Below are 13,400 nucleotides of genomic sequence, written 5' to 3'. Positions count from 1 at the left end.
TAACAATTTCGTCATTCTCACTATCCATCATTTTCGCCTTTTTCATCGATCGCGTAATCATTTACAAAACATACAAAACTCGTCACTGTACGGAAATTATACACAATGACTCTTTATCTCCAACAATACCATTCACTCGAAATGTTTCCCTCAAACACGATTAACGAACAATTGAAATAATTGCACTAAATCGTCAAACGTGTATACAAGACAACAAATCAAATTCAGAGAAAAAAAATACCATTAGAAGAATGACAATTACCAAATCTACACATGCAAAATAGACTACAATTACTAAACTACAAATTACTACAACAATACTACTGTCTACTATTTTTACAATCAGAAGAATTCCAAGGGACGATCCGAAGCAGCGGTAGCCACGTGCATGGGGGCTTAATTAATATATATATGAAATGCAAATAATTTTAATTTTTTGTTTTAGTAGCTGTTTGTCCGATTACGAAGTCTCGTAAACGGTTGGCCCTGACTAGTATTATTACGCAATCTGACTGCATAGAACAACAACCAAGAATGAAATGGAAATTTTCATTAACACAATTAATTAATTAAGTCCCCAGCAACTATAAAACCTACGAAACCAAAGCACAAGTGTAACTGTTCTGTGTGTGGAAGTATGACTCAACGTACGCATCTGGCACGGTTCTTCTTCAACAACACAAGAAATTTTAAATATCATTTATACTGAATTAATTAAAAAAATAGAAATACCATAATTACTCAAGAAAACCAGAATTACACTCTAATACAAGAACACAAGCCAGATGCTTTGTTGACTGAACCTGTAATGACGCATTATTCAGGACATTGAAATAATGAGAAAGAAAAGAAAAGTAGTTTGTTACCTTAATTTATATTGATGAAAAGCACTCTAGACATTACAATCTCTCCACACCGACTCGCTACTAGCACATCTCAACAAGAACTTTTCAGTATCACATCTCAGCAAGCACTCTCTACTAGCACATCTCAACAAACACTCTCTGCTACGAGTTCTTAACAAGCACTGACTACCACGAGCTCTCCCCAAGCACTGCCCACTACGAGTTCTCAATAATCACTGCCAGTGGAGGCGGAGGAACAATACTCTCTAGCGCGATCTCTGGCGCTGTGGCTCAGTGTAGCCACCTTTCAGTTGGAGTATGTTTTTAACTGACCATTTTCGGTAGAACTCTCGGGGTCTCTTGGGGTACTGTTCAGAACGGTAATCAAAGCTGTAGTACGAATTTGTTTTTTTTATGTCGTGAAAGCAAGTCCCTCACAATTGCAATTACCTCATACACTGTTATCTGCACAAGAAAATGTCATCAGAGTTTTCGATAGAGCTCTTGGGGTGCTAGCCATAACTGTCATTAGAACTCTAGTGCGATTTTGTACACTTTTTGAAGTGAAAATGCCCCTCATTATTGAAAGTATATCATAAACTGTTATCTGAAAAAGTCGTTAGGGTTTTCTGCAAAACTGTTGGAATACATTCAGAATTGTGATCATACTTCTTTTTCACAAATGGCAAATCATTTTTTTACAAGATAAAATTTTTCCGATTGCTATTATTTTTTTCCCAAAATTCTGCGGAACAATTCACCTTTGTACAGAAAACCATTAGAATTACAGCATATCTATCCAGAACTCTGAAACAATGATATTTCTCGAAACTGATCTCTAATTCACTGGAGCCCAATCTTGCACCTTTGTTCCAACTGACATACCTATTATTGGTATTGATGACTGTGACACTGTTAGATTTGGAAGAAAGAAGAAGAAATCCCACGGAGGATATGTATATAGAAGAAATGGAGGAATTAGAGTTAATCAAAAAAATGGTTCAAATGGCTCTGAGCCCTATGGGACTCAACTGCTGAGGTCATTAGTCCCCTAGAACTTAGAACTAGTTAAACCTAACTAACCTAAGGACATCACACACATCCATGCCCGAGGCAGGATTCGAACCTGCGACCGTAGCGTTCTCGCGGTTCCAGACTGCAGCGCCAGAACCGCGCGGCCACTTCGGCCGGCTGAGTTAATCTGCTGGGATGTTTCACAGCAGCACACACACTGCTGTAGAGTGAAAATTCATTCTGATAGAGTTGATGTTAATTAGACCCTCATCCTCCAAGCGTGTAGGGAAGTACTGCTCTGAAATGAGGAAGAGCTAAACAGTAATCTTTATTCTAAGTGAAGATACTTTGTTTTATTGTATTACTGAAACACAATTTTACACAATCACATGTAAATCAGTTTATTTTTAACTGAATTAAATTTCAATCCTAATAAAGCATCTACAAGCCTAACGTATTTCTTTTCACTAACACTCTTGTAAACAAATCTTTTGTCCGCTATATCATATTATTCTGCTAATTTCATTGTTTTTAAAAGAATTATCTTTATAATGTGTAGCTTATGGATCATGTAATAGTAACAAAAATTAAAATGTGAATGTAGGAAAAACTGATTTAGTGAAAATTAGAAAGTTATATTGCTCGCTGACGTTGTGTTTTACATACGACTGAAAAATGACGAATGTACTTACATGCCAGGTTCTTTGGTCACTTTTTTCGTCTTTCTGAAAACAGAATTTGATCCTTTACAACTTTTCTCTTGTAAAATTTTTGCGTCAAATTGACCAGTTCTCAGATGCTGTTTTACAGCGTCGAAACGAGTGTTTTAAAAACGAATGAACATTACCACATTCTGACGTAGCTTTTCTATAGCAGAATCTAGCGTTCTATATTTCTGGAAATCTTGGCTTTTTCGATTAAACACTTACTTTCAGAGAAATTTGAAAAAAATACAGAAAAAGATCGAAACGTGTATCGTTTCTTTTCATTAAGGCTGATGCTCCATTCAGAAATTAGGGCAATCAGATTTTTGATATCAGAGCCCTACTTTTATGATTAAAACAGTTTCCTGAATTCCACTAATTTTTGGTAGGCAATCCCCATTTTGGAGGTAATTGTATTGGCCTAACAAGGGAATAGAACTGCAGGAACACACAAAAAGCACATACAAATGTACCTTTCAAATCATCTGCACACTGTGGTCTTTTACTGTCTACTTTATTTTTCTCTTGCGGGAGCATTTGACAAATGACACAAGGAAACAATAAAAATCACAGTGTATCTTCTATTGAAATTAGCAGGCACAAAAAGGCGAGTGATCATATTTCCTCTTTAGTCTCTATCTTTCGTCTTGAGAGTAGATTTAATTTTTGTGACAGTAAATTTCTTTGACTTTAACAATAAATCTCTCGCTTATGACTTATTAATTCAGTCAATGCACAATGAGATCCCACAAATAAAACGTAGATTAACACGTAAAAACTAAGATATTTACCAGATTTGTTGCTGATATTCTATATAGTATTTCTGTAACTGTCAAAAGTATAGCCATAATATTGTTCCACTGTCTGTAGTTTTCAAATGCAGGGAACGTTTTCATTGCAGAAAGGAAGGATAACAATGTGTATGTTTGTTGTAAAACCCCTGCTTCTTACAAAGATAAATTACTGATATCAGTATGCACATAATAATTTCTGTCTACAGAAAGCACATCTCTGAAACTGTACTGCCTGATTAACTACAGCAGATGTTATAGTGTTCTTCTCTATCTAACAGTTAGAATTTATAATCTTAATCCTATGTTGGATAGGAGCCAGAGAATTTGCAGAATTTATCTTACTTCAAGACACCTTATTTAAAATAATATTTACACAAGTGATGAGAAACAATGATGAATGATTGCAGTTTTTCTGCCAATAAATTCCATTAAGTCATGTTCTAATGTACAAAGAAGTTTCATTCTGGATACAAAGAAGCTTTTGTTTCAAAAGTACACAATATAGCAGAGTGCAGTCAGAAGCTGCGCATAATTCATGTAAGCTGTATATTTCAGTCTATATTTAATTTTTTGAATGACCCAACTGTACTGTAGCCGTTATTCAAATTCACACTTCTGATGTCACGTTTACTTTCATCTGACTTTAGGAACTCTTCCTCGTGGAACCAATCCTTGTAGCTTTCTAGTTTTTTTATTGTTTCACCTATAAAAATAAACATAACGATATGAGTTAATATTCAACAAAGCACTACTGCCATGGAACATCACTGACAAGGAAGGGAATTTGAAAAATTATCCACTGGAAGGTTTCTGCACTTACTGTGAAGGGAATCACAGGAGGTCATTTCTCCATTAAAGTCCTTTGGCAATAATCTTTGTGGTACATGCTTGTAAAATTCTTCGAAGTTGTTCGATGTGTGAAAATGTAGCTGAAAAGAAAAGTAAAACATTAAATTTTCTTTTCCTTGCTATTTTCCTTTGTTATTCAGATAAATGATTTCCTATGATAACATCATTTTCATATTAGTTCATTTAGTATCACATCGTCTTGGGTCGGTGGAAGGTGTCAAAATGTGGATTATTGCAGACTCTGATAAACTGTACATGTAAACTACATTTATGGCTGTCTATCTTCAGTGAAAGATAAATTCTTTTATTTGTAAAGAACGTGTGACAATTAGAAAGATTTTAGATTGTCGTCTGACACAATTTTCAGAAAATCCACCACTTTATCCATTGGCTGTTCATCTAAAACTGCATAGTTATACTGATTACAGTTATATTTCTCAGTGAGTAGGCTAATTAACAATCTTGCATTATCAATATTTCTTTTAATATCCGAACATCTGTGGCACAGAATTATTGTGTAAACTAAAACCTTACCGCTTGCATATGCTCCTGACTCATAAACGGCTTAATTATACTCATAATACTGGTGATGACAGAATTCACATTTATTACGTGGATTCCTTTCCTACGTAGTGGAATTGCTTCCTGCAATAAACACAAACGACAGTATTAGAAGGCATACTCAGCAACCACACTAAATTAAATTTTAAATTTTCTTAACGCGTTCTTGGACGAGAATAACGACACAGGTCTCCTATAAGACATTTTAGAATGACCTGGCAGTGATATTTTATTGTAATATGTGGAAATAGTGCTAACATTTGCAAGATTTATTGTTTCGATGTACTTTAGTATTATATTACATGAAACACAATCCATGGTTCTTGCAGACCACAGCGGGAAAAGAAGTAAACAACGTACATTTCATTTCATATGATACTTTCGTATGGCCCTATATCTGTGCTGCGAAACTCGCGGAGAACAGCTTCCACAAGGCTGCCAACAGAAATTTTCACTTCACGCTGTTCACGGATATGCATGCTGTAACGTGTTAATTTAACCTTGCGTTTCGGATCCGAAAGTAAGTTGAATACAGAGTTTCAGAGGACATTTACAAAGGCAAAGCCATCCTCAAACGATAAGACAGTTTGCCGTTATCATCGTATTGGAGGAGGAATGTCACTCGTCTTCCTCTGACCTTCAAACTGAGTTAACCCAGCTAGTGGGATCCGCATATTAACGTGAATGACGACAGAACTTAGCAATTTTTATATTACCCAATCGTAGCCAGAAGTGATAAAAGCGTTTAGTGACAGAAAAAAATCATAGGACCAGCTGAGAAGTGAACCATGAACCTTTGGATTTGTAGTTCAGCACTTGCCAATTAGCCACCGATCCACACATTGAAGACCTGTTTAGGGCTTATTTTTACATTGCATTTTACATTATGTTACTCGCATTCTATAGGTCCCAGGGGGAGTGGTCTCTGAGATGTGCAGAGAAGTTAAAGGTGTCCATTTCATTTAACTTAAGTGCAATACGATTATACGACTTAAAATTACGAAAGATTATGGTATTACAGTGCTAATTCTAATTACAATCCAAAATAATCTAAAAAATAAAAGTTTCGAAGTTTTGTAAAGATTATGATCTTCCATGGGGTAGAAGGAGTTGCCTAAGAGCAAGTTCTCCGCCACATGACCTACGTGACATTTAACCCCTCTCTACTAAGGCGGGTCGTATGCGACCCAGTTCAAAGTTACATTTCGTGCCACGGCTAACGTAGAGGGCGCTCCATGCTGTCGTCCAAGGGCACGTCCTCGTCAGTCGATAAGGTACGTGCTCATATTCACTTATCCCCCCTATGGTCGGATCCGAACCAACAGTAGTCTATGTGTAATTTGAAACCACCGTAGCAGAGGAGTGTTAATACTATGTCCGTCCAAAAAGTTCCGAAACTGCTTTTGTTTCTGGCCTGTAGGGGATGTCAGCGCAGTAATTACCGTGGCAGCTTGAACAAACAATTGTAAACAATAGATGCGCATTTGACCCGTCGGTTGTGAGCAAGCAGTGTTAAGCAGTGGATCTACGAACGTAGTTTGTCGACCTTGTATAAAAGTGACAAAGGAGTCACTTCTCTCAATCAAGTGTTCAAGACATTCACCAAAATGTTTTAAAGAAGACAAAAGTGTTTGAGGAACCTGTTCTGCACACCTTGACTCCGAACAAAAGGACGCGTTGGCGCCTGCCACGAATTAACTGAAATGCAAAATGCGGACTGTTCTTGTCTGAAAAGAAAATCGTCACAACTGACGAGGCTTCGTGTTATCAGTATGAACCTACCACAGAACGACAAAGCACAGAAACTGACAAGAAAGGTGAACGCTTCGGCGACATAACCGACACTGAAGCCGATGAGACGCTCAAGTTGAACAACATCCCAAAGAAAGAGTCAAGGTGTGCAGAACAGGTTTCTCAAACACTTTTGTCTTCTTTAAAACATTTTGGTGAATGTCTTGAACACTTAATTTAGAACTGTGACTCCACTGCCACTTTTATACAAGGTCGACAAACTACGTTCGTAGATCCACTACTTAACACTGCCTGCTCACAACCGTTGGGTCAAATACACATCTATTGTTTACAGTTGTTTGTTCAAACAAAACAACATGGTTTTACGAAAGTTCTGTGCGTTGTGTTCAAGAGCGAGGAGACTGAATAGAGCACCCGAAGCATTAAAAACACCATATTAGGGTTTCTAAATATTGTATTACTCAGTGTCGATACCTTTATGGGATTGACAGGGTAGGCTCTGGCAGGTTGTTAAACACATGAAACTTCCTCGCATATTAAAACTTTGTGCCGGACCGAGACTCGAACTCGGGACCTTTGCCTTTAGCGAGCAAGTGCTCTACCAACTGAGCTACCCAAGCACGACTCACGCCCCCTCCTCACAGCTTTAGTTCTGCCAGTACCTCGTCTCCTACCTTCCAAACTTCACAGAACCTCTCCTGCGAAGTGTGCTAGTTCTGTAAGGTTTCGCAGGAGAGCTTCTGTGAAGTTTGGAAGGTAGGAGACGAGGTACTGGCAGAACTAAAGCTGCGAGGAGGGGGAGTGAGTCGTGCTTGGGTAGCTCAGTTGGTAGAGCACTTGCTCGCGAAAGGCAGAGGTCCCGAGTTCTAGTCTCGGTCCGGTACACAGTTTTAATCTGCTAGGAAGTTTCATACCAGCGCACACTCCGCTGCAGAGTGAAAATCTCATTCTGTTAAACACATGTTTGCCCATGTATCGATTCCTTTCTGCAGTGATGTCCCTTGAAGTCTTTGTCAATGTTGTCTTAGGTCCTCGTGTTTTATTCTGTTTCCTCTATTTGTGAGAAGACAGAAATATTGATTATGTGAAAGAATTATATGAATACATACACTGTCAAGAAGTTGTCAAAATACTAAATGTTTTGATAAGGTCGTCTTACTCATTAAGGATTTCATTGATCTTTATTTCACTTTTGTATTTCTCCAGAATCGAGATAAGTGGTTAAGTGGAATCCTATTTGGGAGAATAGGATTCCCTGCTTTGCTCAATTAGAGAAGACCAATATACAAAGGGCGTTCAGTAAGTAACGCAACGATTTTTTCCGAAAGCAAGTTGGTTTTATACAGGATTCCTATACACCATATTATTCCCCAGTCTTCTGGCTACAAAATCCTATTTTTCAACATAATCACCGTTCAATGCGACGGCCTTACGCCACGTTACTGGAAAGGCCTGTATCTCCGCATGTTACCCCTCTACAGGTCCACCTCTAAACCAACATCTTGTTCCTTCAGTAACCTCCCCATCATGCACGTACAGCTTCACACGGAGTGCACCCTTTTTTGGGTCCAACAGATGAAGTCGGAAGGCACGAGATCCGGGCTGTAGGGTGTATGAGGAAGAACAGTCCAAAGAAGTTTTGTGAGCTCCTCTCAGCTGCACAGACTTTTATGTGGCCTTTTGTTGTGAAGGAGGAGAAATTCGTTTAATTTTTGTGGCGACGAACACGCTGCAGTCGTTTCTTCAACTTCCTGATGGTACTACAATACACATCAGAGTTGATAGTTGCACCATGAAAGAAGACGTCAAACGAAATAACACATTCAGACTCCTAGAAGAGCGTCGCCACGATTTTACCATCCGAGGGTGCGGGTTTGAACTTTTTCTTTGGAGGAGAGATGGTGTTGCGCTGTTGCATGGACTGACCTTTTGTTTCCGGTTCGAAAAGAGGAACCCATGTTACATCGCCTGTGGCGATGTTCGACAAAAATTGTCACGATCGCCCCCTAAGATGCAAGCAAATCCACACAGATTGTCCTTCGTTGCTCCTTATAGTCTTCTGTTAGGCAGCGATGAACCCAGCACACACACATCTTTGAGTAACCCAACTTGTGGACGATTGTATCAGCACTGTGAACAGAGACGTCCGTTTGAGCAACGACGTGTTTGATGGGGATCCGTCTATTACATCGATTGAGAGTGTCCGTACGTTCCAACACTGCAGGAGTCACAGCTATGTGCAACTGGACGACACGCTGGAGACCGGACAGGTTTGCGCGACAGACGCCTCGCCCAACGACTTTCCATGCTTTTGTTCTCTGCCAGGTCTCTGTAGACATTCTGCAGGTGCCTATGAATATCTGCGACGCTCTGGTTTTCCGCCAAAAGAAACCCAACGAAAGCTCTCTGCTTAGAACGCACCTCCGTTACAGACGCCATTTTGAAGGCTATGTATAGCGCCATCACCTATCGGAACTTCATGGAACTACAGATGCTGAAGCGGGAATACTCCACAATGTCACACATCAAATTTCGTATTTTTTCAACCGATATTGGCGGAGAAAAAAGTGTTGCATTACCCACTGAACGCCCCTCGTATATTTCCATCTTTGACTTTCCATGTAGAATGTCAAAATCAAGATCTGGAGACGCTCTGCACACTATTACTGTATTTTATCAAGGAAAGCTGTAAGTAGGCTGTTTAGGTTTTCTATGTAAGTAGGCTGTTTAGGTTTTTATGTTGGTAACGCCACGTAGCGCTCTGTATGAAAATCACTGGCTGTGCTGTATGCAGACTGTGGCTGGTTTGCATTGTTGGAATATTTGCTATTGTAGTGTTGGGTAGTTGGATGTGAACACATAGCGTTGCGCAGTTGGAGGTGAGCCGCCAGCAGTGGTGGATGTGGGGAGAGAGATGGCAGAATTTTGAGAGCGGACGATCTGGACGTGTGTCCGCCAGAAAAAGGAAATTTGTAAGACTGGATATATATATATATATATATATATATATATATATATATATAATGACTTTTGAACACTATTAAGGTAAATACATTGTTTGTTCTCTATCAAAATCTTTCATTTGCTAACTGTGCCTATCAGTAGTTAGTGCCTTCAGTAGTTAGAATTTTCTATTTAGCTCGCAGTATTGGCGCTCGCTGTATTGCACTAGTTCGAGTAACGAAGATTTTTGTGAGGTAAGTGATTCATGAAAGGTATAGGTTATTGTTAGTGCGCTAAAAAAATATTGTCTGTCAGTTTACTGTTGATCAGAATAAGTAAAGAGAGAAATGTCTGAGTACGTTCAGTTTTGCTCAGCTGTTTGAAAATCAAATAACGTAAGAGGTTTACCAGCACAGTCATTTATACTTTTCCAAAGGGGACGTTTCAAAGCGACGGCGCAGAATGGAATCATGCAAGTCAAACAGACCTCACTGCATACACATAAAAATACAGGTGCAGATGGTTATTGGTACGTCTCTACTAAAGAACTTTCAGCATGGTGACTGAACCACTATTTTACCTGAACATACATGAAGTACTTCTTGACTGTTGCGATGTTGATCCGCGTCAGATGACCGAGGGAGACTCCCGTCATATCGTAAACAATTATAAACCCAGGGATCAGACCATCTTCCTTAAGCACTACGTCGATGACCATAAACAGGTACTTGATGGCAGAAGCAAGATCGAACTGGCTAGGGTCTGTGTTGAGCAGCCGCCCGAAAATTATGCGGTAGCCTTCTGGAGTCTTCTGTGGGAACGGGCTGACTTGTCTGCAAAGACAGATTGTTTTCATGGCGCAATTAAACGTCACATCTACCAGTTGAAGTCAAGCCGCACAATACTCGCTGTAAAAGAGTAGTGAAAACTAAAATACAGAAATAACATTTTTTTGGTAACAGCATTAATTATATCAGTCTATTATTTATACCAATTTTAGTAAGACTGCTTTACAGACGAGTGTATCACTTGTGACAGAATTGTTGTTGTTGTGGTCTTCAGTCCAGAGACTGGTTTGATGCAGCTCTCCATGCTACTCTATCCTGTGCAAGCTTCTTCATCTCCCAGTACCTACTGCAACCTACATCCTTCTGAATATCTTTAGTGTATTCATCTCTTGGTCTCCCTCTACGATTTTTACCCTCCACGCTGCCCTCCAATACTAAATTGGTTATCCCTTGATGCCTCAGAATATGCCTTACCAACCGATCCCTTCTTCTAGTCAAGTCGTGCCACAAATTTCTCTTCTCCCCAATTCTATTCAATACCTCCTCATTAGTTATGTGATCTACCTATCTAATCTTCAGCATTATTCTGTAGCACCACATTTCGAAAGCTTCTATTCTCTTCTTGTCTAAACTATTTATCGTCCACGTTTCACTTCCATACATGGCTACACTCCATACAAATACTTTCAGAAACGACTTACTGACACTTAAATCTATACTCGATGTTAACAAATTTCTCTTCTTCAGAAACGCTTTCCTTGTCATTGCCAGTCTACATTTTATATCCTCTCTACTTCGACCATCATCAGTTATTTTGCCTCCCAAATAGCAAAACTCATTTACTACTTTAAGTGTCTCATTTCCTAATCTAATTCCCGTAGCATCACCCAATTTAATTCGACTACATTCCATTATCCTCGTTTTGCTTTTGCTGATGTTCATCTTATATCCTCCTTTCAAGACACTGTCCATTCCGTTCAGCTGCTCTTCCAGGTCCTTTGCTGACAGAATTACGACTACTATTTGAGTCTTTTAGCACCTTTTGCTCAGGATATTTGTGCCTTTTTTAGCTTAGTATGATGGTGCCTTGGCCTAGGAATGTACAAAGCGAAAAATATAACGTTTATTGAACAAACATTTATAAGTATCAAACTTCTGTTATATTTCCTCAGTTTTATGGTTAACTGATTAAAGTCTACATCTACATTCTGTGAAACAAACCCTGTTAAGCCATGACAGATGTTTGTTTCCACACTCAACTAAAATTTTCTTATGTATAAATAAGCTAGTCATTCTGGTTGTGATCGTGATTAAGAACAGGAAAATTTGCCTAGTGTATGGCAGACGGTAGTTTTTATTGTACCATACCAATGCACAATCTTATCAAAAATATCCGGACTCCTACACAGAATGCAGAAATGACCGCTAGATGTCACGAGAGGCGAATGCGCCAGTATAAAAGGATGCAGGGAGTATTGTGTTCCCAGCAGAGAAGAAGCAACAGGGGAAAGTATCGGTCAAGAGAGCTCAGTGGATCTGAACGTGGACTAGTCTTTGGATGCTCCTGAGTACCTAATCCATCATGGACATTTCAAATCATCTAAAGCTGACAAAGTTCACTGTTGATGATGTGATGACGGACAGGGACTTTCGAGCGCTCTGGAAGGCGGTTGTGAAAACAAAAAATCACATAAAATCGACGGAAGGTACCACTCGTGAGTTCCAAAGAGCTAACAGCAGCCCAGCTCACATAAATGATAAGCGACGCTTGAGGTGACGTAAAGGGCGACGCCACTCGACAATGAACGACTGGAAACGAGTGATTGGTGGTGATGAATGACGCTGTACCCTGTGGCAGTCCGATGGAAGGATTTGGTGGACGCCTTGGGAATATTACCTGCCAACATGTGTAGTGCCAACAGCTACGCAGGAGGAGGTGGTGTTACGGTATGCTGCAGTCCCATTTTTGATGCGGAAAGATACAGACACTTTTCACAGCTTTGTGTACTGCGTGCATTAGAGGAACAGTTCGGGGACAATGTACCCTTTCACAAAGCTGTATCTGTGAGAATTCGTTTGTGGATAGTAACATTTATGAAACTGACTGATCTGCCCTTGGGGTGAGTTAGAACGCTGACTTCGCTCCAGACCCCAACTCCTAACATCATCGCCTTCTCTGGTTTGTCCGCAGCTCGTGGGCGTGCGGTAGCGTTCTCGCTTCCCGCGCCTGGGTTCCCGGGTTCGATTCCCGGCGGGGTCAGGGCTTTTCTCTGCCTCGTGATGACTGGGTGTTGTGTGATGTCCTTAGGTTAGTTAGGTTTAAGTAGTTCAAAGTTCTAGGGGACTGATGACCATAGCTGTTAAGTCCCATAGTGCTCAGAGCCATTCTCTGGTTTCCGCTCTCGAGGAAGAATGGGCTCCAGTTTCTCTACAAGCATCCAGAGACTTCGGAAAGTATCCCCAGAACAGATCAAGACGTCATAAGAGCAAAGGGTGAACACACCCCATATTAACGACCACTGATTCGTGACCAGATGCTTTTAATGAGATGGCGTATGCTCATATTGATGTGCTCCATTAAAAGGTAAAGCTACGAACGCCACAGCTTCGCTAGCTTCTACTTTTCACTATCTCCTGTTATTATTTTTTGTAGTAGGAACATTGTAGGACTCTCTGGTTGCTATTACAATGATTACACTTCTGAATATGATCATACTATGTTTGCGTTTTAAACAAAGATTGTCCCTTAATATGACAGAAAGACAGTAGATTTTCGAGAATATACGACATGACATACATTATGTATTACAGTACAATGCGACAATAAAATTCTTGTAACAGCTTCAGATTAGGCCTCGCCGAGGCATTAATTCATGAAGGTGTTCTGCTAGCATTTATGTAGTGGAAACAAGAAAGTAAAAATGAAATGAAAACCAGGGCAGAGGGTTGTCCCGTGGAATACTTGTCAGATATAATGGAATTAATAACATTTACTGCTAGTGGACATTGATTTAAACCGATGGGAAAGTTGAAAATTTATGCGAGACTGGGATTCGAACCCAGATCTCCTGCTCACTAGGCAGACGCGCTGACCACTGCCCCATCTGAGCACAGTGGTCATTGCACGGACTATCCTAGCACGCCTCCTGT

At 39.8% G+C, this 13,400-nt stretch overlaps 1 protein-coding gene and 1 non-coding gene across 2 annotated transcripts in view; both read right to left on the bottom strand.

Moving 5' to 3' along the window:
• Nucleotides 1-3,060: 3,060 nt before the first annotated feature.
• Nucleotides 3,061-13,400, bottom strand: part of LOC126203136 (alpha-tocopherol transfer protein-like) — a 37,126-nt gene continuing 26,786 nt past the window's right edge. The window contains exons 3-6 of the mRNA XM_049937384.1: nt 10,043-10,295; nt 4,741-4,851; nt 4,178-4,286; nt 3,061-4,060 (exon numbers count right to left, since the gene is read on the bottom strand). Coding sequence (XP_049793341.1) covers nt 3,909-4,060; nt 4,178-4,286; nt 4,741-4,851; nt 10,043-10,295 — 625 coding nt within the window. The 3' untranslated portion in view covers nt 3,061-3,908. The remainder of the gene's footprint in view (nt 4,061-4,177; nt 4,287-4,740; nt 4,852-10,042; nt 10,296-13,400) is intronic.
• Trnat-agu (transfer RNA threonine (anticodon AGU)) lies at nt 13,289-13,363 on the bottom strand. Its single transcript has one exon. It is a non-coding gene; the product is annotated as a tRNA-Thr (tRNA).

This window comes from Schistocerca nitens, chromosome 9 (assembly GCF_023898315.1).
Source record: "Schistocerca nitens isolate TAMUIC-IGC-003100 chromosome 9, iqSchNite1.1, whole genome shotgun sequence".
Lineage (NCBI taxonomy): Eukaryota > Metazoa > Arthropoda > Insecta > Orthoptera > Acrididae > Schistocerca > Schistocerca nitens.
The sequence above is the reverse complement of the archived record's forward strand: the minus strand, read 5'-3'. Positions and strand labels throughout refer to the sequence as shown.